Source organism: Coptis chinensis, chromosome 3, assembly GCF_015680905.1.
Source record: "Coptis chinensis isolate HL-2020 chromosome 3, ASM1568090v1, whole genome shotgun sequence".
Classification (NCBI taxonomy): Eukaryota; Viridiplantae; Streptophyta; class Magnoliopsida; order Ranunculales; family Ranunculaceae; genus Coptis; species Coptis chinensis.
Window position 1 is genome coordinate 111,641,631 of NC_141458.1, and position 26,759 is coordinate 111,668,389.

The following is a 26,759-nucleotide window of genomic DNA, read 5'->3' on the forward strand; positions in this document are numbered from 1 at the left end:
CTATTTTGTGTTGAGGGCCGAGTTGAGTAAGGTTATGATAGGAAAACTCAAGCCCTTAACCCGCCCCTCGTTTTTAGGGTCAAATGAGGGCCTGGTCAAATTATACGTTACTAGTTTACTTAATTTTTTTGGTAATTTTTTATTTATTTTTATCATATTTTGATTATGTATATCAATTTTAACTAAGTATACAAAACTAATTCTTATGTATTTAGAAAAAGAGAGATAGAGATGGTGGAAGAGATGATACTCTTAAAACATATACATTTTTCATACTTAATTATGTTGTTAGGTTGAATTTGTTTTTATGTATTACTTATATACCTATTCTTCAATAACTTACAAAAAATGCATATATTATATTATAATCTATCCCCTATTGAAAACTAATTTAGTGATTTTTTTTTTTATACAACTTAGATAATTAAAGTATAATACATAAATGTAATGTAATGTAATTAAAGTATCCCCTAAACGTATGAGTCCCAAGTGAGGGCTGATGCTTTAGAACCTAGTCCCTAGCCTACCCCTTATATGCATAAAGGCCGGGCCAGCCCGCCCTTCAAATCTGTGAGGGCCAATTTTAAGGGCTTTAACATGCAATTTTGAAGGCCGGGTTGGGGCAGGTTGAGGGGGCTAAGGGCCAACTTATCACCCCACTCTGAACTGTGAAGTCTGAAATACTGAATATGTTAACGGATCAAACCCGATCCGAAACCAGACCCATTTATACATGTTTCCCTATATGAGCTCAAAATAATAAAGAGTATGAGATTAAAGTGAAAGAATGTTCCAGTTAAAAGTGAATCCCTTAACTGGTATCTCCGAATGGGTAGTAGTAAAAGAAGAAGAAGAAGAAGAAGAAACAGTTAATTTATCATCAACCTCGTATCTCGACATGCTTAATGACTCCAAAAGGAATAAAGCTTATCGTGAAGCTATTGAAAAGACTGTTAACAAACCTTGTCACGTTCTCGACATTGGGTATATGCAAATCTCTTTACTTAATTTTTTTTTTTTAATGTTTTAAACTTGTTTGTTTGTTTGTGTAGTGCTGGAACTGGATTGCTATCAATGATGGCTGCCAGAACTATGGCTGAATCTTCAAGTGAGAAGGGGACGGTATCTGCATGTGAGTCTTACCTGCCCATGTTTAAGTTGATGAGGAAAGTTTTACACTTTAATGGTATGCAAAAGAACGTACACATCTTTAATAAGCGCTCTGATGAACTTCAACTTGGTGTAGATATTGCTTCACGTGCCGATGTTCTAGTAAGGGCCAGCCATGACATCTCTTTTTTTATTTTCTACTTTCTCTAGTTTATATCGTTTGACTGAATAGTTCCATTTTTTACTTCCAAATGCAGGTTAGTGAGATACTAGATTCAGAGTTATTGGGTGAAGGGTTAATACCTACTCTACAAAATGCACATGATAAGCTATTGGTGGAAAATCCACTGACAGTACCATACCGAGCGACTACCTATGGCCAGGTGTTTAACCATGCTTGACTTTGTTGTTTATTAGGATATTTCTAATAAAAATGTTTTACCAAATTAAGAGTTATGCTTCTTCTAGTAAGGAATCAGAATATGGTGCCTGCCCTTCAAGCCAATTAGATTGGTCAATAATCTTTGACAATGAGCTGTTCTATTGTTTTGCTCTAGTCCTCACGGTCTGTTGGCCTGCCAACGTATGCAGAGAGCCTGAAGTCAGTGAGGACGGCAGGGTCACCCTGCAACACTCGTAGTAAGTTTTTTGAAGTCAGATGATTCACCATCTGCATAATAGGTATAGAAAATCAATAAAAAATAAGCAACTGAAGAATTTCTCCTTGTTTCTACAGCCATATTGTCCTTTGTTTTTCCCACAGCATTTCATATGTGAGATTAGTTTTTTTGACTCATCTTCGGTGTTTAGATAGCTGCATCACTTCAATTCCAAAGCTGACTTGTCCTTGAACTGTTTAACGATCCATCGGAAATTTTCTCTATATGATGTTCAAGAAATAGCTTATTTTGTGGTTTACCAAGTGTAATTCCATCTCTTTAGATTTCATATAAAGTGATACACACAGGTGTTTCTTTTGTACTCACTGTGTGGTGTGTGACTGCATTTTTTGTGCACACAACTATGGACTTGACTCAAGTGTTTGGGGTTTCTCTTCATCATGTCAAAAAGCAAGATCGTCTGGTCATAGGGTCAAACTTGAGATTAAAATTAAGTAATGTCATTTTTCATTTTACTTCTTCATTTGTATCAGTTATAGTTTCCTCTTTAGTACTTGTAAGTTTCCAGTGAGTAAATTTATGTCTCTTTGAGTTTTTAAAGAATAATCTTTCAATCATTTTAGGGCTCACCCATGTGTAAAACTTGTGGTGTCTCAGCTGGTTGAGAGCAAATACCTGTGGAAGCTGCACGATATACACAACAATGAAGCTCAGACCATGGACGGCGTGCATCTTGCTCCAGTTGGGTTGGAGACTGTTCTTCATGTCAAACCACAACAGTATGCCATGCATTGTGACGCGATTCTGGAAGAGATTAGATTGGTTTGTATATGATTTTAGTCTTTAGCTATCTGTTTCCCTGGTAATGGCATATAATCTAATTTGGACACAGTTTAGTACTCATCCAGCTCTCAGAACCTTTCAAAATGTTTGAATTTGACTTTTGGAAACGACCAGACAGTCGTGGAGAAACTGAGGTATACGTAAGTACCATTGCTGAGGGTAGAGTTCATGCTGTAATCTCATGGTAAATATATCTGACCGGCTATAATGATTTACATAATATTCGCAGAGTTATATTTCACAATTGTTTTGGTTTCTTTTTCAGGTGGGTGCTTCAACTTGATTTTGAAGGAACAGTCTTCTATTCCACAGCTCCAAGATGGATAAGTTCACCTTTCAACACTAGTAAGTTGTGGACACACTTTTCTTGTGAGTGAGGTGCATGCGTCAAGTTATTTTGGCTGATATTCGTAGAATTCTGGATTTTAATTTTTGAGAGTAGTTTGTCTTGCAAAACACCTACCTTACAGTTTCAATCAAGAACTCAGTTGTGTCCCCTCATCCTAATGGACCGTATCCAACATAGTTGGGCTTGTGTGCTATGGGTAACCAAGTGCGCTAAGCTAGCCCATACATTTTCCATCAGCTTCAGCCTTCTTGGTTGTAAGGCAGACCATAGAGTAGCTTTGGCACTGGGCAAAATAATGGTACTGAATGTACTATGCAAAGTTGTGGACACTATTTAACAACAAGAATACACAGACGTGTCACTTTCTCTGTCTGACAGAGTCACTGAACACCCCCACCCCCCAAACACATACACGCACAAACTGAATATCGCAGAAAAATGTTAAGACAAATTACAGAATCAACAGATACACCCAAAGTTACACATTACAGAAAGACTTGGCTGCAAGGAGAATGAATCGTATGCTCATGTGGTCAAGTGATTTTGTTCTTAATTAGGTAATGCTGATTGGTGTGATCATTGGAAACAGTGTGTCTGGTTTGTTCCGGGGATGGGAGTGCCTGTATTGCAGCATGAGCAGGTTCATCTCCAAGCCAGTCATGATGATATTAGCTTCTCATATAATCTCCAGAACCATAACCTAAGAACTGAGTCCGCGCATTATGAATTGTATTCTGGAGGCTATCAACTCACACTATCCCCAGAAAGAATAGCTGTTTACGGAGACAAAGAATGGAGATATACTGTGTTTACTGCTACAAGAGATGCTGTAAGAACTTTCTTCTGGTTCAATCTTAAGAAGTATATCAAATGCTTGTTGGTATGGGCATGTGGCTATACAGATAGTTTCAATCATACTTGTTATGGAGAAAAAACTTTGATTGGAATGGGATAGGGACATGATATATGTGATAAAAGCCTATTAGGTGCCTTGCAATTAGGATGATAGTCTTTAAAGTTGTTATTTTGTTACCCAAGTGTCTCTGTTGTATTGACCCATGACAAGTATTTGACAAGTGTGTGCCACACTTTTGGAAGAATATATTACATAGTTTGGACGACCTTCCATGATACTCATATATGTATCTTTAACTTTGGGGCATCCAAGTCAGAACCAATTGGTAATGAGTGGAGAGGCCCTGGAAGTTATATACTTTTGTGCAAGGTTCTCAGACCCTAACAAGCATTACATAATATGATTATGTATGTAATTATGTGGATGTATGCATATGTTTATGATTTTCTTTTCTGTGTGTATGCTATTAATTGGTGATTGGTTTTTCCTTGTAATTGCAGGCTAAAGTATGTCGTGTTTGTGTTGTTGCGGATGACAGTGTGTTCTTGACAGTTCTTGTTGCACATCTTTCTACAAGTTCACGTGTAATCTCATTATTCCCAGGGTTGCAAGAGAAAGGCGCGAAATATTTGCAATCTATTGCTAATGCAAATGGGTTCTCAATGGATCGTGTGAAGGTTCTTGGTAATAACAGGATTCATAGGACATGCTTAACCATGAATGACACCAACGGGGAAAAGGTAACTTTCATCGTTTTTAAGTTCTTTACCGATGTATGTTTTGCTTTCAGTAAGAACTTGTGTAGAAGTCAATTCGAAAGAAATGGGATGGTTACGGAAGTGTTTCTGTCAAGTGGGTATGAAGAAACATGGTTTCCAAATTCTGAGTTGCAAAAGAGTTTTTAGAAAGTGTAAACTGTTCGTTACATAAATTACATGATAGTATGATACATATATGGAGGTATGATATTCTACCTCAACAAGCTAGTTTGTTTTCATGAGGCTATTTCATGTTTTAGTACAAGCTATTACTTCAACAATTTCCTAATTCTCTTGACAAAGTATTTTCTGAAATGGATATTTAGTTAAGAGGGCCTAGACATGTGCATGAATGACCTCTTTTTGCCAGGTCATTTTACTTCTCACATGTTCAATCGTCTTCAACAACACTATTTAACTTGTTCAAGGCTTCCCAGATGGTTATGTGTGTGAGTTATAGAACTTGTTGAAGGTTGCCTTCTCCCCTTTTTTGTTTCTGTGTTTTTGTTTTTTCTCGGAGATCGGTGAATAATGCTTATTGATATGAATTAAATCAAAAGTAGAGAAGGATGACATGTCTTACATGTATAAGTAGATAATCAAATTTGGAAAATACATGGAAGTACGTAAATACAGTAATGAAAGCATCAGTCTGTCTATAATAGAGGCCCATCTGTTTTTCACTAAAATGTTGCTTTATTAGGACTTGTAATCCGTACAAAACAACAATAATTAAGGATTAAAGTAGGATTTCTTCGAAATTAATCCTTAGTTTCAGATAAGAAGTTTTTTTTTTTAGAAATTGAAGATTCTTCAAGAGGAAGAGTTGAAGTATAAAATAAATATTTTCTCAATTGTAAAAAGAATTTAAGCACTTTTTAATGAAACTAACATTGTAGTGATAAAGAAACAAATATCATATATTTGTGATATTATTAATGTAATAGATTTGCATAAATTTTCATCAAAAACAAATATCCTGGTTTGAACCACCAATCATCTATTTGTGATATTATTAATGAAATAGATTTGCATAAATTTCCATAAAAAAAAAATATCCTGGTTTGAATCACCGATCCCGGTGGTTCAAACCGTGATCGGTGATTCAATGTGAACGAGTTTCCTGACAAAGAACCAGTCGGTTCAAACATGAACCACTGGTTTGAAGTGGGATTGGTCTTGTCCGAGTTGGTTCGAAAAACTGGTTTTGAAAACCATGCCCTTAATAGACTTAATCCGGGGGAAATGGCAGAAGGTTACTTTGGGTGCTACCCTTAACCACATTTCAACCATCAATAACTTGGGGGAAAGGGCACAATGTCATTGTTGATTGCTGTCCCTTTGTTTTGGCAATATTGTGGGTGGAAAGGAAGAAATCGAAGAGTGTTTGAAAACAAAGAGAAGGGTGTTAATATGAGAAAATGGGGATTTGAACTTTTTAATAATAATGATTACTGATGATACTTTGCAGTCCAACTTAGGGACTGTTTGGTAACTATTTTTAATATAGTATTTTCCATTTTAAAATTTGGTTATGTTAGATGTCATTTTCAAAGAAGCACTGAGTTTGGGTTTGATTGGATCAATGAGAAGCAACCATTACACTGTTTCTATTTCGGCAGTAAACTGCTTCAACACAACAAGAGCAATGGTAAAGAACGCACTAAGAAACAGAGGAATTTGATGTTGGGGGAGATGAAACTGAACCAAATAATGGCTGCCTACGTACTCAAGATTTATTATCTAGGGATCAAGTTTCAACGTAGTTTCTTATGAAAAATAATGTGATATTTATATAGGTAGAGTAGAAGTCCTTGTAGCTCAAGTAATCTTGTTGCTTGAGTAATTGCGGATAGAATATAATCGTTAACCGATAATTATCTTTTTGATAAGAAATGAATCCGGACATAAATCAATGCACATTAGTGGCAAGCCGTATGTGGCTAAGGTTCAAATTTTTAGACATATGAAGTTAACGGGCCCGCACATTGATCTATGATATTGCGAATTGGGGCTTTAGTCTTGTTAATTAAATGAATAAAATAGAGACCCTACTAATGGGGCGTTTTTGCCGTAGGTGTGGGGTCGAACATCGCTTCTTTTTGTCATGCGAACAAAGTTCACATGGCAAAGAAGAGAAAAAACCAAGGAAAACTGAAATAATAAAAAGAGTAAAAGCGGAGTGTATAACAAAGTGTCGTGTGAACGAAACGATAAGAAAATGGACAATCGGGAAAAATTCGTGAATTAGCGGAAACGAAATAATGTCAAATAAATGTAGGCGGAAGCAATGACGCGTAGTTAAAAAAAAAAATGGCGAAAAATGTACGAAAAAATAAAAGATGCACATAAATAAAATTGCAAAAAAGAAATTGATTGGCGAAAATGTACCGAATCGCGCCACGTGATAATTATGAAATTTGAATTGATGAAGGCGTGCCAACGGAATAGCGATACTTGGATTATACCGTTGAAAATTAAACGTAGGGCGTTTAGTAAGAATATGAAGAAAAAAGAATAAAAATACGAAGTTGAGTCGAAAGTGAATACTTGGGCGACTAAACCCAGATTTCACCCCGAACTAGATAAGAATCTAGGTTAGATAAGAATCCACCCCGAAAAACTTATCGACGAAATAGTATAAAACCGTATCCGTAGACCAAACTAGATCTAGGAGTAAAACAGTACTAGCAGACGAAACAAAGGTTGCTGTTTTCATAGGAGTAAACTAGCAGAGAAACAAGGTGTGGGTTACGAAGTCTTGAGAGGGCTTCAAGCTCGCTAGTAAAAAAAGTCAGGTGCGTTATCTTTCCGGAATATATGCTGTATCTTCTTCTTTCATGATGTCTCATTGCTTGAAAGTACGGTGGCAAGCAAGAACCTAGCACCATGTCTTCATATTTCTTAAGGAACTTGAACGCGAACCGTCGTTTACCTTATCGCTCTTCAGCTGAATCCGCTTCGTCGGCATGTAGTGATCCAACAAACTTAACACGGTCATCGTCCATCACTTTTTCGGTGGAAGACCATGTCATCTCGCCCATGGGAAGATCTTTGGGCTTTGTAAGGTGCCCCGCAAAATAGTCACCCCCGTCAGCCTTTGATTCCGGAGGATATCGCAGTAAGCATCCTTTTCATGCGTTATCTTTTTTTTTTTTTTTTTTTTATTTTTATGCATGGGCGTTGAAACTGTGGAACTCCTTCCTCGGGGAATCACCAGACGGAACATGTGGTGGCGACCACAAAAGAAGACGGTTTGGTGTTGGCGCGACTTCGGCATGATTTGGCGAAGAGGGAAGACGATAATGGCGCCAGATCCAAACCAATATGAATCAAACATGATATGGTGCAACGCGCTTCTAAGGAAGCGGCATAAGAACCGCTCTTAATAAACCGCCCGGTGCATTCGTAAGAGTTAGTAACAAACAAGATACGGTGAAACGCCTCCGAGGAAGCGGCATCGCACTGCGGTCCCATCGAAGTTGGCTTTGGTTCGTCCTTGTGGACTCGGTGAATCCGGTTTTCGAGCAACCGACCCGATTATCCTTTTCTTTTTGTGCAGTAAAACTACCGCACGGATGGGCTTAAAAATACCGAGAAGGAAACTCGTATGACAATCGCAGACTTGGTGAGGTGGAAAGAAGGTGTGGCAGTCTGATACCGACTACACGGAACCACGCCGATGGTCGCTTAAGGAAATACAAAAAATACTAGGACTCGAGAAATTGAGATGGATGAAGTGTAACGAATTTGAAACGAAAAGTCGAAGAAGATGAAGTAGTAATGGCTTACAATACAATTAAATTGCGGGGAATGCAATTCCTGAAAGCAAAGAAATTGGCGAATTATTGGAGTGGTGGCAAATCGCACTTCGGACAACCGCCAATATCGTTCGTTAGTCTTTACTCGAAAGCGACCGTTTACAAAATGAATTTAAAGGTTTGGGGCTTAAGAAATCTTCGCGTTGATAACGACCGAAAGCCATAATCGACGAAAAGGTACATAAAATTTGAAATTGAATTCAAGGATTCAAACGAAGTTTTAAAAAGGGGTCCTAAAAAAAGTATACAACGGATGGGATAGATTTGCACCGCCATGGAGGAAGTGGAATCCGACAGAGTTTAAAGTGCCGAACAAATTTCGAGGTAAGCCAAACCATAAGTATTGAAAATTGTACTATGAGTAAATTGTTGACTAACACGAGTTATTTTTGTGTCTAACAGAAAACGTGAGTTATTCCCAGACATTGAATTGGACAAGGAAGTGGAGAACAACCTTCGTTTCTTCTTTCATGAATGTTCTGACGAAAGATTGGTAGATTTGAGCTACTTTGATGATATTGTTGATTTCCAACACTGGGGGTATCGAACAACTACCGATAGGTCCATGGATACACATAGTGAAATGGCGAAGAAGAATAAAGAGTCGAAGAAATGCAATATTTGGCGGCGATAGCGATAGTGAAAAAAGAGGATGGAACGGAATTAACACAAACGAGAATTAGTGCCGAGCTTTTGCCAAATACAAATAATAATTGTACAAAAGAAAATGTTCCACAAGAAAACGGGCTTAATGGAGACTACGAGAGACAACCAACGCCATTAATGTATGATGCCTCGAGGGGCGAGACTACAATGCACAAAAACAGCCCGACGAAAAATAATACATTCTCAACATAAAGAGGAAAATGTATATACCGTGAGAAAACATAGATATGTAAAAGTGTAGAGATGTAATATCTCGCCCGGTTTGGTATATACAGGAAAAGAACGAAACAAAGATGATACTTACAAAAAAGATAGTGCAAACAAGAACACAAAGTCGGTGAAAGAAAATAAACGGCAAAGCAAAATGCGGGGAGCAAAGAATCCAACAACCACGCGGCAAGTCGCCGTGGGTAATACTACTCATGGAGAAAAACCACGTAATCTATTAACAAAGAAGTCGACCGTTGATTTTTACTATATCGTTAGATTCGTAAAAAGAAATTTGTGTCCAACACTAAACCGATGAAATTGGTAGATGAAGCAAAGATGTTCAAGTCCGGAAGACGGCGAAGGAAGGTATCGCCAAAGGACCACGCTTCGGAGAGGGGCTCGAAAAATATAAAAATGTGACCGAAAATCGGAGAATATGACAGAGCGATTGTCAATGATTTTCGATAGTATAAACCGTGTATGATAGTATTTTTTATCGGTTATTGCAAACTTCAGGTTTAAGTCCGAAAAGATTGATGATATCATATATTTTTTGCCGTTGGTTAAAACGGCGGTAGTACGGGACAAAGAAATTCATGAAAAAATCGCGAAGAAAAATATCGTTCCGAATGAAGTCAATGCCTTAGAAGAAATAGATAAAGTGAAGATACTCAACCAAAAATTGGAAGAGGCAAACAAAGCGTTAAGTGAAACCATCAGAGAGTTAGAAGACGAAAACAAAAACTTAACCGAGCGGACGGAAGAAGCAGAGGAGAGATCGTACGAAGAATTTGGAAAAGCCTGTGAGATAATGGAGGAACACAAACACTTAAAAAAGCAGATGTGATAGAATGAAGTCACCGTGGCGACCAAAGATCGAGGAACTTAAACGTCGCAAAAAGAGGCAGAGAAAAATAACAAGTTTAATGACAGATTTAAACGAAGCTGCTCGCCAAGATCACGCGGCAAATGGCATTGAATCGCGGAATCGTCCGAAGCACAACCGACGCAGACTTTAATAGAAACGGAGATGAACTAGAACGTGAGAAGATGAATTACAAAGATTTGTACGAAGTTGTATACGCGAAAAAGTTTGGGAAGAAACCATTGGATTTTCCCAAACCAATGATCATGTGATTGCGAAAGTATGTAATACCGTAGAGCTAAAAAATTTTTTTATGAAAATAAAAAATAAAGTATGTGTTGGCTATTGAATATCATCATTGTGATGTCGATAACATATCCAGATAAAACTTAGTGTTGTTGATTTATGAATGTAAAAGAACGAGAGGCAGCCCGTGAGAGAGAAAACCTCTCAATATAGAACCATTGGAGAAAGTTATTGAAAGCGCAAAGGGACATGATCGCCCTCAATGAACCTAGCTATTCAAGTGTTAAAATATTTGTACCGAACGTGAAGCAAGGCTCGATAACCGGTTGGAGTTGTCACGGGTTCAAAGTCGCCACCCCGTAATCGGGACCAAACTAAAACACAACGCCATTACCTTAGTAGTGGAATTAGCACGGATATCAGATTGTGAGTATTTGCAATAATTGTTCCGAAAGCAAGAATAACCATTTTATTATTTCGGATTTTCCGTCAAGTAGGCATGAATGGGACTTACTTGGACGAAAAAGGCATAATATGAATGACCTCCCTAGAATGAACGTTAATGAATGACATTGTTGAAAGTAAAAGTACGTAAGAAGAGAGAAATATAAAATGACAACCAAACTAAAGAGAATGGAAGTTGAAATGTCTTTATTGATGGATAAAATAGAACGAACTACATAGATGGATAGATTTGTTATTGATGGAGTAATGTAAAATTGCAAAAAATTTCCTAACGGTAAAACTTCATGGGGTGGTAAGCATTCCATGGCTTTCTATTATTCTTCCGAAATAGTACGGAGGAAATATGACCCCTTAGATCTTTGGACGATCTATGATGTGGTCCTTTGCCAATTTTCCCCAAACTTTCCTAATTCTATAAGCTTTGGTTTTACAGAGAACCCAGTCTTGAGAGCAAAGACTTAGGACGGATCTTCTTGTCGAAGTTCCGTTTCATGTCACTTTGATACTTAATAAGTCGTTGTAGTCCCTCGAGTGAACCTCATCAATAAAGAGCTTTTGACCGAGCCAAAGTAGTGTCATTGGAACTGTTTCAACAACTCAACCGAGAGATGTAATCGAAATCGGGTTCAGAGTAAAATCGCTTTCAAAGACCATACGCAAGGTTAAAAGGTGATATCACGGTTGAATATTTTGGTGTTGTCCTATAAGCCCACAAAGATACCGGTAACTCCTTGACCCAATTTCCTTTGACGCTTAGTCAAACGCCTCTTTTAGTTGCCAAAATCACCTTATCAGCGGCTTCGCCCGTTAATTTCTGAGATGATAAAGTCGCGGAGAAGTTATGCCGTATCTTCAAATTAAGATTGAACCCGATTTAATTTCTTCAAAGATCAAATTGTTTACCATTATCCGACACAAATGCCGCGGGGATGCCAAAACGACAAACAATATTTCTCCATAAAACATTTTGACGTTGGAAGCATGGATTTGGACCAAAGCGCTTTGCTTCTACCCATTTCGTAAAATGTCGGTTGCCACGTTAAGGAATCGTATACTACCGGAGCTTTAGGTAAAGGGCCAATAATGTCTAAGCCCTATTGGCAAACGGCCATGGGCTAAGCATGGGATGCACTTCGAAGAATGTAGTTTACTCATATTATCGTGCTTTTGGCATGGCTCACACCTCGGATAGGTGTTTTGCATCCTTTTGCATCTCTCGCCACCAATAGCCGTCCGCGGTCATAGCCTTTATGAGCTAAACTTCGCCCTCGAGTGGCTTCCCGCGATAAGCCGGAGTGAATCTCTTCCAAAACTTGAAGTCCTTCCCGTTTTGGAGAGGCATCGCAACATAGGGTTTAAGTCCGAAGCCTTTCGATATAAGTGCAAACTTCCGTCGAAGAATGATATCACCAAAACTTCCATGCATCGGCGTTTGATTCTTTCAAATGAAGTTTTGGTTCGGCGGAAGAAGAAACTTGCAAATAGTGGATATAAGGAAGACGCCAATCTTGCTCATCGGAGATCATCATCGCTCGATAGTATCATATCGGGAACTTCGGGACTATCATCCGCTTCATGTACCAATTCACTATCCGTTTCGGATTTAATTCAGAGGAACAAATGGATCTATAGATTCTAATGGAAGATCCAAAGTATGGCCATGTCAGATATTTTCCATCTCCCTTTTCCGCTTCCGAAGTCATGATTGGTGACATTATCGTGGTCGATTTTTTTTTGGCAGACAAGGCGAAACAAGTAATTGCTTTCATGTACATACAAGTCATGCAATTCTTTTTCGGTAAAAGTCAATGCTTGGCTCTTTCTCGAACTCCACGGTGATGTGTCTTGACTCTTCACTTTAACGGCGCTTTTGAGGAGAGATAAGCCAATGAATCAACATGATGATGTATGTTATTTCTGGTCTTTAAGTGATAGAGTTGCTATCAAATTGTCGAAAGGCTATGTATCAAACCAAGATAAGCCGCCATACGGTCATCTCGCTTCAAAAGACCCGCCAAACCGATTGGCCACCAGCGAGAACTGTGTATAACTGGAGCTTTCGCCTCCGGTTCAAAACTGTTTTCAAAGGCACAAACGGCCTTTCATACTTCATACCGTTATTTTATTTGGCGAAGCCAAGTCGCCTGATTTCTCAATCTTTCTCCGCCGGGTTTAACAAAAATGCATCCGATTCGGACCATTTATTATGGGAGCCATCCGAGTAAACAATCCATAGTCAATGGGATTAGAATTGCGTTTTTAAGTTGGTTCGTCGCCCCGATTATTAGTGGCGTAATGTCTTCCATAGATTCTTCCCCGGGCGCAAGAAATCATCAATAGGAGAATCATCAATCGAAAATCAGCTATCAAAGAAGCTAGAGCATGTCCTTTCTCGCGGTGATGACGACTTTCAAAGACAATGCTATATGACTAAGATAACTTTCCCATTCGGCTAATCCGCTTGATTCCGTGCATTACGAAAAGATCTTGCGTAAAGGGATACTCGAAGATAAACTATGACCAACCTCCCCCGAAGTATGGTTTTAACCGACGAGCGGTACATTAACCAATGCAAGTGCCATTTTTTCCATCTTTGAATAACGAGGACTTCGACTCAGGTTAACGTCTTATCGATAAAAAAGACGAAGTCTACCATCATCGACGAAAAGAAAAAGACTAACAACAACTCAGGTTCAGAGGCTGCTAGGTACATGCCAATCGGTTCACCCGTTGAAGGACTTGTCAATATAGGAGGGCCCGACCAAGTATTTCTTCGGTTGTTGCAATGCCATCTCACAATCAATGTTCCAAGTTGCGCCCGCTTTAAAGTCCGGAAGAAAGGATGACAACGATCGGAATATTTAGAAATAAATCTATGAAGAGCGGCAAGCCGATCAAGAAGTCGTTGAATTTCCTTCTTATTTTTGGTGATGGCATATCAATAACAAGACGATCGATCGGGATTAGCCTCAATACCTCTACGAGTCATGAGGTATCCCGTAAATTTTCGAAGAGAGGCCAAAAGAACATTTGGCGGGATTGAAGTCTCATGTTATATTTGTTAAGCCTATCAAAACAAGTTGAAGATCGGAAAGATGATCGCCAAGAAGTTTCGATTTAACGACTATATCATCAATATAAGCCTCCATTATTATCCCCGCCAGATCGGAAAAATTGTATCGACAAGCTTTTGGTAGGTGACCGGCATTTTTCAGCACCAAAAGCGCATAACAAAGTAGCGAGAAAATGCCTTGGGTCGGTAATGAAAGCGCGTGAACTCTTGGTCATCCACATTCAAAGAGATCCGGTAGTACCAAGAAGCATCCATGAAAGATAGCGTTGGAATCGAAAGTGGCATCTATTAGTTCGAAATTCATGGCAATGGATACGGATGAATCGGACAAGCCGCGTTAAGGTTTGTAAAGTCAATACAAATTCTGATTTGTCCGATTCTTTTTGGCATCGCGACGACATTAGCAAGCCATTTTGGGTAAGTAACTCGTCGGATAAAGTTAACCGCAAGTAGCATTTTATCAATCTCTCTTTAACTTTGAAGCCCGATCGGGTGCCATTCTTCTTGGTTTTGGCGAACCGGCTTGAAACTTGGATCAATGTCAAGTTTATGACAAGCAAACGTATGGTCTATTCGGCATTTCCTCAATTTTCTAAGCGAAGATACGCTTTATTTCATTGAATAGTGGAAACCAACTCTTTTTGTTCTACGTTCGAAAAGTTCAAATGAAATAAAAGTGGTTTCTTCTTTGAATCTCCTACTTGCACTTCAAAAGTCGATCCATCAGAAGCGCCCCTCGCACATGAACCTCAATATTATAGATGGAGGCACGCGCCAGTATAGTAATGAACTCAGGGTGGTACTTTGCAAGGATCGTATTACCTCGAACTTCAGATTTTTTATAGTCATCCATTGCTTTGTCATAGCGGGAACGGGCGATACCTTTGTCACTTCTGAACTTTGCAAATATGCCAGAGAATGGGAACTTGACACATCGATGAAATGTGATACTCTGACCCCATGGAATGTATCCAATCTACGCCCCAAAATCGTTATAGTGGGATCGACAATCCATCAATAAGAAATCGAGCTCAACTTCTTTGTTCATTAATTTGATTGGTAAGGTAATTCTTCCAACCGGTGAAGATGTTGTCCATCAAAACCGATGATAGGATTGTCTTTCGGCGATGATCATACCCTCAAGTTGATCCGAGAATAACATCCACCGAAAAAATAACGCCGGAGGTGGCCCCCCGCGGTCGATCATTACCCGTTGAACACGAGAAGCACCTATGACACGTAAATTATAAGCTGGCGTCATAGTGAGGGTGATATACACCAAGGAGATCATCATCGATTGAAATCGGAGGGCTCTTCTTCGTAAGTCCGCCCGATTCCTTTGACAAAATCGACTTTGTTGATATGGTTAAATTCACCAACATAACTAACTTTCAAACGCTTTTGATTCTTACTCGACTTTTGGAAAGAGACTCAACATGAGAATGGGAAACATTAATGACATGTTCATAAGTCGCAAAGAATTGCCGTTGGAGAGTTTTTAATAAGATATTCATTTAAAAGTCCTTTCTCCACTAATTTTTGAATCCGGACCTATAGAGCGACAAAGTTCGTCTCTCATGGCCATAGTCATTATGGAATTTACACCGCAAAGCTTTGTCCTTGTCGCTTTGGTATCTTTCGAAAGTGGATAAAGGCGGGGTTAAGATTCCCACTTTTCAACTTTTCATATATAGCAGTACTTGGCATCGAAGGGGGTCGGTTTAGCTCAGTAGAGTTTTTTCATCACGATTGAAATTGACTTGCTTCGATTGTCATTCTTTCCATCGTTATGTTGTTGATCCGATCTTCCTTGTTTTAAAATTCTTCTTTGTCCGAAAAATCTTTACTCCGAATATCTTTTTTCTTCACGCTTTTTCGATAGGTTCTCCTCAATACGGATGTGTTGTTTAGCCCTAACATACGATCGTATCGAGTTTTAGGGACATATTTAATTAGAGTGGTAAAGATCTCTTACAATGAAATTCGAACTTCGTCTCTTTCATAATATAATGCTTCTTTAAAGGCTAAAAAGCATCCCATCGTAAACTTCCGGAACATCCGGCCGCCTTTTGAACCTAGTAACAAAAAGCACGTAACTTTTCGTCACGTTGTTGCTGATGTTCGTAAGTGAGTCGACATCCTTTGGCGTCTTGCAATTGTGGTGGAAACGATTAACAAACCGATTTTCTAGTTCATTGAATTGGTGAATTGATCTTGAAGACAACTCACTAAACCCGGTAATGCTTCTCCCTTTAGAGTCGATGGAAAGAGCTTACATATGAGCGGATCATCTCCACCCCATAACACCAACTTATTTTTGAACTATAGAACATGCAAGCCAGGATCTCCGTCCGACTCATCATAAAGTTCAAAATCGGGTTGTTTGAAGCCGGGATGGTGGCAAACTTCTTGAATGTCGTTTAAAACTTGTCAAGTACTCCATCATTGACTGTCAAGTTTTTCATTCTTACATCCCTTGACTCTCTATCGTTAAGTTCTTTTGCAATCAACTCTTTCAACTGTTGTTCTGTCAAAGTTAAAGTATTGACTCGAACAACTGGACGCCCCCGGTCGTCCCCATGTGGAGGATGATACCTTCCATTATTTCTTATTGGAGTTAGAGATCTATGGCGGCACGCATGATCGACTCGACCGGTGATTGTCTTTTTGTATATTCCTCAGAACCCCGCCCGGGCAGGCCGGTAGTCACTCTTGGCCGGGTGGTCGGAATAATTATACCACTTCTCCATGTTTTGTTGCTCTTGTCTGGTCGGACATATCTCGGATGGCGGTCTTCCCTGAAATTGCTTCTCAGAGGTAAATCTTCCCTTTGAGATCGGACATGTCTAGGGTAGTAGTTATCCCCGCCAATCCGATTCTCCCCGTATAAGTACGGGTAATAGGGTCATTACTTTAAAGTGCACCTTTGGTTGATTGTGCTTGACAAATAGACGTTCTTCGAGATCCGAAGTGGATCGTCCAAGACGGTCCCATATTAATGGAATGGCCTCAATCGATCCCTTCATTGGTCGCCTTGATGTTGTTGAATTTACAACATCGCCCACCGACCTTTACCTCTTTGCCGACTTCCTTCTCAAGTTCCTATTTAAATTTTTGACTCGTCAGAATTCCCGCCAACCGTATTAGGGGTGAATTGGGTCATTACTATCACCTTTTCGCTAGTTGGCGTGAGAGTAATGTCCACGTTCATATCCATGTCAACCGGAAGGATCGACATGGACCGGACGGACCGCATGGAGGATTACCGACTTGTCGATTTTCTTGTTGCAATGTTTATTAAAGGGTGGCGGCACTTGTCTTCGCGCCTTTCGCGAGGCGGGCCGCTTCTGATTGGATGTTGAGAATTGATTCTACTAGGAGCAACTTGATTGTTCAACGGTTCATGCATCGGCCGATTTGAATTTGAAAGGTTGCTATTCTTGTTAGTAGGAGGAATATGTTGACTATTTGGTCCGCTTCTTGTGCTTACCATCTTGATTGTTTTACGTGATAATGAATTCTCTAGTCCCCACAGACGGCGCCAATTATGTTTCGGCAATAAACCGCTTCAACACAACGAGAGCAATGGTAAATAACGACTAAAAACGAGGAATTTGATGTTGGGGAGATGAACCGAACCAAATAATGGCTGCCCTCATTACCAAGATCTATTCTCTAGGGATCAAGTTTCAACGTAGTTCCTTATGAAAAATAATGCGATATTTATATAGGTAGAGTAGAGAGTCCTTGTAGCTCAAGTAATCTTGTTGCTTGAGTAATTGTGATAGAATATAACTGTCAACTGATAATTATCTTTTTGATAAGAAATGAATCTGGACATAAATCAATGTACATTAGTGGCAAGCCATGTGGCTAAGGTTCAGCCTTAGACATATGAGTTAATTGGCTTGTACATTGATCCATGATATTGCGAATTGGGCTTTAGTCTTGTTGATTAAATGAATAAAATAGAGACCCCTACTAATGGACGTTTGCCACGTAGGTGGGGGTCGAAACAGTTTCCATGGTTGTTAACTTGTTGATGGAGCAATGGAGGTGAGATGAACCTAGGGAGAAAACCTTTAATCCGATTGGCTAGGATTTTGGAGATGACCTTGTATGAGACATTGCAAAGGCTAATGGGTCGATAATGAGAAGTAGATGATTTTGGGATGAGAGCAAAGAAAGTTTGGTTTAGGTACTTAACAAAGTAAAGAAAGATTGCACCACTTCCACAAGGTCTTTTCCCACAATATTCCAGAACTTTTGGTAAAAAAGAGCTGGCAGTCCATCTGGACCAGGTGCCTTCAAACTCCCCATTTTTTTCACCACCCTTCTAATCTCCTCTCCATCAGGACAAACAACAAGAGAAGCATTATCCCTGATCAGAGACGCAGGATTCAAAAATACCCAAGGCACCAGTAACATCATCAAGAGTAGGGGGGTTAACAATAGGTTTGCAGATCAATGAGAAGCAACCATTTCACGGTTTTCATCGTGATAATAACTTGTGATGGAGCCATGGAGGTTTCCATGGTGGGGATTCTCATTTTTTTTGGAGGTTTGTCATGTGTGTATGTGTTGGGGGGGGGGACTGTAATTCAGCTAGGGCTTCCATGGGGCAGTGGTGACGATGGATGTGGTAGAGTTCTTGTTAATTGGATCATTACACGGTTTCAACTAGAATGGAGGTGTGGTGGTTAGGTTCCTTGGTGGTTTTGGGGAGAGGGTGATGCTGACCGTAGTATAAGTTTTTGATTATATATAATACGATACAAAATATATCAAATGTTCGACAGTTTTTACCAATACATGTTTTGTTGTTTATATATTTTGAAAATTCAGTTTTACAGCAATGCAAAATTTCTGCCGACTTGAGGTTTCAAGCTTTAAATTATTGTGATATTGGGGTTTCCATGGTGTTGGTGGACGGTGGTACACTGGTACAGTGGTTGTGAGGGGTAGAGCTGCCATAAGGGTGGTGGTCAGTGTTCACTACGGAGGTGTGGGACTCCCATGGTAGTGGTAAGGAGGGTGTGGGAGTTCCCATAGGATGGTTGTGACTGTAAAACGAATTTTGTAATCTCTCTCAAAAGAGTTTGGTTTTCATAATACCAGTTTGAAATAGATTGAATGTTTCTAGACTTGTACTAGTAAATCTCGAAGTATTACAAAGTTTTGGCTATATTTTCAGGCATATTTCAATCTTTCAGTGTTGAAATTTGTCTCATCCAGGGTATTGAACTATGGTGGTGACTTAAAAAAAATTCCTCAAATATTGCAATTTTGTCGATTTTCCAGGAATCAGCATTTAAATATCGCCAGTCAATATTTATCCTGTAAAACATTTGTCACCATCTATTTTTTCCTTTGTGAAAAAGGTATTCAGCCGAGACAGCAGCCGAAATAGGACAATTTGTTATGATATTTCAGAGTGGTGGTGACTGGTGGTGTTACCTAACATCATTAGCTATCCATAATTGATTATTAGCTATCCAATCAATTATCTTACTGATTACCACTCACACCTCACAAACAAATGTTGTGAAGGACATACTACATTGGCTCTTGTGAAGAACCCTACATTACTACTTGCATAGCACAGACATTCCATTTTTTAATGCTTTGCACCCGCACCCTAAACAGCTGTCGCTGCAATTTGTTACCTGACTGTCAAACACATCGGCACACATGATACATCACCCGTGGTTCGTGTTTATTTTAGAAAAGTCATGATGCGCAACTCCCAACAAATGTTGTACATAGGAACCTGTGCCCACGTCATTATGGCATTACTTTGGTTGAAAATCATGAATAGCTGTTGTTTCGGCAACAATATCCTTCGTGTAAGGGGAATATGATATATGTGTACATTTCAAAGAAAATGCCATCATGCATTACTATCTACCATCTTGCGGTTAACATTTGGTGATCGACTAATAAGCTGATTGAATTGGTTGACAATTTCCACTTTTTTGTTCTTTTGTAGGTCGATCTGCTAATTGGAGAGCCATTCTACTATGAAAATGAAGGAAAGCTTCCGTGGCAAAACCTGCGGTTTTGGTAAAACTTCTGCATACTATTTTTTTCAGGGTGCTCTCTAATAAGCAACTTTCTTGGTTGATAATGCTGGAGTCCAACTTACTCCTACCGATTCTCTGAATATACGCCATGATGATGCATTGTAACTTTATTTCGTTTTTGGTCAAGTGAGAAATCTGTGAATAACACCTAACACAAGTAGCTTGAGAAATTTGAGGGGAACAAAGTACATTCAAGACACAAAAGGACACAAAGGATGAAACATAACCTAGCTTCTCATAGTAGCTAAGAAAAGCCCCAGAAGGTTCTGACAGACCAAAAACTGAGCCTTTCACTAGTATAGGAATGTGAAACTCACCTAACACTGGAAGAGTTACATTTGTAAGCAGGTGTATGATTCTGCAAATAAATAACCAATCAACCAGTATATTTAACTGATTCTGGGGTAGCTAGCCTTACTTTCTCCAGATTATTGATTGAAAACTTGTTTTGGATGTATAAATGAATATTGTTCTTTTTTGCTTTAAGCTAATCAACTTGTATTAATGGTTCCAGACTTGATTCATATGCATTTTGCATTTTTCTCCCATTTAAGTCCTTTTGGAATTTATACTGACCATAACAATTTGTTTGTGCCTCTCTTCTTCTTGTGAACGGGATATAGGAAAGAAAGGACGATGTTTGATTCAGTATTGTCAGAAGATGTAGTTATCATGCCCTGTAAAGGAGTTCTAAAGGCTTGTGCCATGTCTCTCCCAGTGAGTGGTCTCTCCTCCCCCCAAACCCTCCCATCCAGTGCACCTACACTACCACTCTTCTTCTTTTCTTATTGATAATGTGCTGAGCGTATTATGCTCTATATTATGACACTGCAAAATTTTCACTGCAGGATTTGTGGAAAAGTCGCAGTTGCCTTGCAAGGGTTGAAGGCTTTAACCATTCAATTGTAAATGCAACTTTAGGAGCCTGTAGTGATGGACAAATTTCACATGAAGCTCCCTGCATACCCTATTTTATTTGGCAGTGTGGTGAGATCAAGGTTATCACTCTACATGTAGTCTCTGCAAGATGTAGGGGTATTTTTCGTGTAACCTAGCTTTTACAAATATTTATCAAGACATGCATTTTATGTTTCAGGAACTTAGTGAGATATTCACAGTAATGGAGTTTGATTTTACCAAACCAATAGGTCCATGTTTTGGGAAAGCAAAGGTATTATGATTTACTTAATCATTCTAATGATCTATTATTATTAATTTATTATAATAACTATTATTATTATTATTATTATTATTATCAAATTCACATATGTTCGTGAATTAGGTCTCTAGTTGAATGATGCCCTAATAAAGTACTCCTTGCACATTTCGATAGGAGCAGATGGCATGTTTTTGTGGATGTGCCACTGTGGCTGTCAGTTCTTGGAATTTGTGTTAGTTTGCTTTTACTTTTCCATGGACTGACAGTAGGGCAGGGAATTGGGTCAGGTTTGACCCGACCCTGAATAGTTCGGGTTCGGGTCTGTCGGGTTCGGGTTCGGATATATTTTTTGGGGGTTTTTTTTGAATTTTTAGTGTTATCGGATCGGGTTAGTCGGGTTCGGATATTATGAAACTATTCGGATTCAGATATAGCCATATCCGACCCGAACCCGACCCGATCCCTGCCCTAACTGACAGTCACCCAAACATGCCAATTACATTATGCCATGTACTCCCCCTCTGAAGAAGTAATGACACACACCTTATCAAATCACCACATTCCACGTGGTGGATTCATTTATTCAATATAATTGGCTGCGGCAATATGTGATTACAACCAAGGTTATGGTTACTGTTTTTGTTCCCCATTTATACTCCTTCAACCATGGTAAGAACAAGTCATGTCGTAGTAAACCCTATATATAGATATGTGTAAGAGAAGGCTGAAACTTAGTAAGGCCGTATACTGGTTTCTCTCTTCTTCTCCAGAACTAGTTAAGGCCATATGTTATTTTCTCTCTTCTTCTCCAGATTTTCGTCTTTGTGTCTTAATCAATAACTAAAACATATTTTAACTAGTTTAGTATTTGGTGGTGTCTTGATGGCCTTATTTTGGAGGATCATGTGTCACGTTAGATTATATTTTTTGGGGTTGGCTTGAGATTGCTGCTGACTCGTTCACTAAAACGAATGGTAACCAGTTTCACTATCATGTTCGGCCCTTCGGTGTACCTGTCTAAGATATTATATATATTGAGGATGATTTGTGTACTGCAGGTTAATTTTAACGTAACTGGTATTTGCCATGGATTCACACTCTGGATTGATTGGGTAATGGACGCTAAGAGCTCTACTGTTTTATCCACAGGGCCAGGTATTCTTTTATGGACAAGAAATTATGAATGACTGCATGCAAGTAGTTGTTCTTAAACTTTAGAATTCTTTAGACCACTAATTTCTTCCCAATGATGAAATCTATGGGATATGTTCTCAATTTTTCTAATTACTGGAACATCTTGGCATTCAGATTGCAGATATTACAAACAAGGAGTCAAATTTTTGAGCAAGCCTGTAGTAGTAGATGTTAATGGAGTGTGCAGTTCCAGTGAATGTCCTTCTGCGGACTTGGAGACATCTTTTGACCCATCAAATGGTGAACTCACTATAAATTACTTGTTCCACCAATAGAAGATTCACATCTCTAGCTCTTTGGTTGTCAAGGTAAAATTTTGAGTTATGAAGTCTTATCTGCTCATATTAGTAGTTTTTGTACAATAGTAAACTACACCACCTTTTCCTATCCCCCCATGCCCCCTAAAATTTTATCATCACCATTTAAGTTCATGGAGTAACTAATGATGAAATTAAAGGGATTATTAAAACCCGAGTCCAAGTTCCATTAAGCAGTTTGAGTTGGGAAGTATGGTCCTTACACGACATTCAGAAACTCACACTGAACAAGGGTAATTCAAAGTTGGATTGTCGCCATCAGATCTTACATTTCTGTGCTTATTGGGCTGTATTATACATTCATGCTTCCAATAGTCTAGGCAAGTGAGTTGTGTACACCAGATCAGCTGTTTGGCTGGTAAAAAAATTTCTTGAAAACAGAGGCTGGAATTATCATTTTATCTTGTGCAGTCGTAGGTGCATCTGGCATTCAATGGACAAATTTTTACCCTCTGATAGAAATGGCTATCAGTTGAATGCCAACACCTCATCTTCTTTGAAGTAGAATGTGCTGTGGTGTTGCCACTTGTTCTGGAATATAAGGACCACATTACTATATTGCGATTGGCGGGGATTTTATAAGATGTTCTGGGTGGTGAGTCAGTTCTCTAATTCTGCCCAGAAATATTTTAGTCCATTTTCTACAGCCTCTCTATAAAAAGAACAGTACCAAAAAAGCAAGTCCCATGAGTTCTGATTTCTGGGACAATGGGAGAAGAGTCCTCTTTGAAATCGCAAACAGAAAGTAGAGGCACGCACATACAGACAACTTGAGGGTCATGGGCACCTCTTAGAAGACAGAATAGACAAAGGAGTACCCTCCCTACAAATCCGGTACTTGATCTACCTGGGGAATGGAACTTTTGGCGAGACTTGTGTAATGTCTAGACAAGACTGACATAGAAGTGATAACAATATCTAAATGTTACAATAAAATTTTGGAAGTTGAGTACAGATGCTCGTTGTACAAAATGCCGCTGAATTTATCGGCATTTTATCTATTGAATTTGTGACCGCATCAACCATTTTCCTTTGTTATTATTATACCCTGCTAACAAAGTTGGTGATATATCAACGACATAGGCTGCTGAGGTTTCAGACGTTTGACATTTTTGGTCGGGCATCAATCGAGTTTTGAAGCTTAGAGTTCAGGCTAGTCTAGCCAAGTAGCCAAGTTCAAACTCATGATAAGCTTAAAATCATGTCATAGTTGATATCACGTCAGTGTTAAGGCTTCAGAATGAATCAAAGGAAATCTAGGTACCATCCTACCATGATTTTTGCCAATGTAGATGTAGATTATGTCCAGCTGTGAATGAAAGAGCCGGTCTCATATACAGTTGTTTTAAAAGCGACTTCTATCTCCCATTTTTAATTTTTATGCCCATGAAAAGGTGGATCCTAGTTCATGAATGTATAAATTGGAATGTGGTATTTATTTTTGATAATTTAATCAAGGTATTATCCAAGAATCACTGATTTTGATCAATTAAATGACAAAACCACCAAGAATTCATATTTCCTCAAAATCCTAGTAGCTCAAATAATATTTGAACTTCGGCATGTATGCTTGGAAATACTAGCATATTGCAGATTTCTTTTCGTGATACTGCCAGAATCTGGAGTATCATCTGTATCTTTGCACAGCATTTCATGTATTTACTTATATTTTATGTTTCTGTCAATGGTACTCGATGCCTCGATGGTCATCTTATATCTCACAAATGCAAATTTACAGTCGAACTACAGTCTATTGGGAACTTCACCACATGGAAGAAGAATTTGGTCCGAGTCTCAGTAGCAGATCCTACAAATCTCGTCTCTTTTATTTGAGCACTACGCAGTACAAAGAGTTGACATCACGCATAATATCAAACACAAGTACTTACTCCCTTTACAGCTAATCCTGACTTCAGCTACCAGTATATAAGCAAACAACCATTAAAACACTTTAATTACAAATTTATTATTACTCTATTTACATTAAATGCACAAAGCTATAAACATCATTTATCTCTTATCTTTCATTGGTCAACGTTTTTCTTCAATGCAGTTCACGTGTGTCAAATTGCTTGCACGCTTGGATTCGAAAAGTCAAAAGCCAGTGCCGCCAATCAGCCAGCTCATCGCAAGTGTACGTTAGCGTTGTTCAAAGAATTCCAAAGTGATGCACACTGTCTCTTTGCAAAACCAACTCTTCTCTTCTCTAAATCATAAACCACCTCGAAACCCTGTTGTTGATAATTCCCTAACGTTGCTACTGGTCCACCTGATTCCTCTTCATCCCCACCATTCATCAGCATCAAACAGCCTACTTTTTTCTTCATCTTCACATCATCACCGTTTGTAAATCCGAAAAAATAGTTTTTCCTAGGCAAAATAACACTAGAGTTGCCAATAAAGTGTAGCACTAATCTAGGCACTTTAGATAAACTAACCAAGTCATTATCATAATAGAAACATGGACTGAGTCCAGTTTGACCTTCAACTTCACTCGCCCTACTCAATACTTGTCCAACTCGGTTCTCAAACTCGGTTACTACTGCTTCATACATCTTGGTTGGTAACATAGTGAAAGTTGTACCAGAATCCACTACCATACCACCATCACCTTCTTTGTTAACTCTCTTCAAACTTTCCGTAGCTGGAATTCTCTTATTTCCAACTGATATAGCTTCAAGTCCAACACAATAGAAGTAAGGATGTTTGGGATTTTGAAGCATTGGTGTGTAAAGAAACTCACTTCCGCCATCAACAAAAGCTTTCTTCTCTTCATCTTCGATCGAAAAACGACCAAGAATCAATGGACTTGGTTTGTGAACTTTCTTAACATCAAAGGAATGAGATATTAAACAGTAGGAGAAACTATTAGCAAGTTGAGGTGAATGTTTAGCAAGTTGAGCTGGTAAAGAGAGAACACCTTGACCAAAACCAGCCACCCCTATTGGTTCACCAAGTGTAGTATGAGCACACCCAAAAGTGAAATTTGGAAGATTAAGTGAAGAAGAAGCAAAGGGTAATGATAACTTATCTTGATAGAGTTTAGCAATCAGGCTTCCATCACCATAAGCGTAGTAGAAGTTCGGACAGTGAAAGGAAGAACAGTCAGATGTTTCAATAGTTTCTAATGGACAATGAGAAATAGCACAGAGATCAGAAGAAGGAACAGAAGAATGAGCAGCAGAACAAGCAGGGGAATGGCAGGGGACATGAGAAGCATAGGAGACATTAAAAGGGGTTGAAGGAATGTTACTATCATACTTGTTTTCACATAGAATGCATTCAAAAGGTGAGCATGGAAACCAAACAAGATCACTCCCTGTGTCCATGTACAAAGAAATGGATTGTTGATGCTTCTGTTTAGAACCGAATGAGAATGTGAGAATGTAATCACTACCAGGAGAGAGTGGAAGTGAGATTTGTCGACGTTGCTGCTGGTGTTTTTGTTTGTGGTGATTGAATCTTTTGGTGGAACGAAGAGAAGAAGTTTTGAGAAGGTGGTGAGTGTTGTTAGTGAAATGGGACTTTGATAGTGAGTGTATGAGAGGTAGAACTATTTGACATGAACAAAAATAAATGAAGAAGTAGAGAGTTGTAAAGAAGATTAAAGAGAGAAATGAAGCCATGAGTGAATGAAGTAACTAGGGTGTATTAGGAAATGAGTTTTCAGAGTTTGAGAAGAGAAAGTGTGTATTCAAAAAGAGAAAGGGGATATTAAAGAGGTCGGTAGAGAATAGAGTAATAGAGACACAGGTGGACGAAACTTCTTTCTCTTTACGTTGTGATGGTTTTGAGTTTTTATAGAGAGACTGTAGTCAGACTTGTTTGGTTCAAAAACTTGTGACTTTGTGACCTCGAGTAGTCAAACTCATATTCGGAGGCAATGGTCCCGATTTAATAAGTAGGTAAACTCATTTCGGCCGACCCAAATCAGACAGTGAACAGACTTGGCTACTAATAGCATTCTATCGTGGAAAATTAATCGAGCTATCTGGCGCAGTAGACTATATTTTCATTATTTTGGGCTAACACCCTCGAGGCCTCGACCACTTTCAATGAGGCTGTTTCCGAGCTTTGAACTTACTTTTGAGTTGTGTCCCCAGACGTTCTGTATGTATTGAATC

The 26,759-nt window shown here is 38.9% G+C and overlaps 2 protein-coding genes across 9 annotated transcripts; one reads left to right on the top strand and one right to left on the bottom strand.

Moving 5' to 3' along the window:
* Nucleotides 1–719: 719 nt before the first annotated feature.
* Nucleotides 720–24,655, top strand: PRMT7 (protein arginine methyltransferase 7). 8 transcript variants are annotated; one of them, XM_086595984.1, is made up of 16 exons: nt 720–984; nt 1,053–1,132; nt 1,247–1,272; nt 1,368–1,493; nt 2,388–2,552; nt 2,639–2,757; nt 2,839–2,918; nt 3,480–3,751; nt 4,279–4,518; nt 19,872–19,945; nt 20,589–20,682; nt 20,814–20,963; nt 21,062–21,136; nt 22,183–22,279; nt 22,433–22,626; nt 24,374–24,655. In XM_086595984.1, the coding sequence occupies exons 1-15, from the start codon at nt 788–790 to the stop codon at nt 22,591–22,593; spliced, it is 1,956 nt and encodes a 651-aa protein (XP_086452110.1). In that variant the 5' UTR covers nt 720–787; the 3' UTR covers nt 22,594–22,626; nt 24,374–24,655. The 8 variants fall into 8 exon arrangements, with proteins under 8 accessions (XP_086452110.1, XP_086452109.1, XP_086452107.1 ...); XM_086595983.1 differs by lacking the exon at nt 24,374–24,655 and adding an exon at nt 23,047–23,662 and having other exon boundaries at nt 752–984; XM_086595981.1 differs by having other exon boundaries at nt 752–984; nt 1,053–1,272.
* LOC147513000 (Eukaryotic aspartyl protease family protein) lies at nt 24,439–26,319 on the bottom strand. The gene has a single exon (XM_086595988.1). The coding sequence runs from the start codon at nt 26,259–26,261 to the stop codon at nt 24,759–24,761; it is 1,503 nt and encodes a 500-aa protein (XP_086452114.1). The 5' UTR covers nt 26,262–26,319; the 3' UTR covers nt 24,439–24,758.
* Nucleotides 26,320–26,759: the final 440 nt, after the last annotated feature.

What these genes read in the sequence shown, in the direction of transcription:
- PRMT7 (XM_086595981.1), top strand. Translation starts at nt 788, where the DNA reads ATGTTCCAGTTAAAAGTGAATCCCTTAACTGGTATCTCCGAATGGGTA. An exon ending in TGGCAAAACCTGCGGTTTTG is followed by an intron (nt 19,946 to 20,588) that starts GTAAAACTTCTG and finishes AACGGGATATAG; the next exon opens with GAAAGAAAGGACGATGTTTG. An exon ending in GGCAGTGTGGTGAGATCAAG is followed by an intron (nt 20,964 to 21,061) that starts GTTATCACTCTA and finishes TTTATGTTTCAG; the next exon opens with GAACTTAGTGAGATATTCAC.
- LOC147513000 (XM_086595988.1), bottom strand. Translation starts at nt 26,261, where the DNA reads ATGGCTTCATTTCTCTCTTTAATCTTCTTTACAACTCTCTACTTCTTC.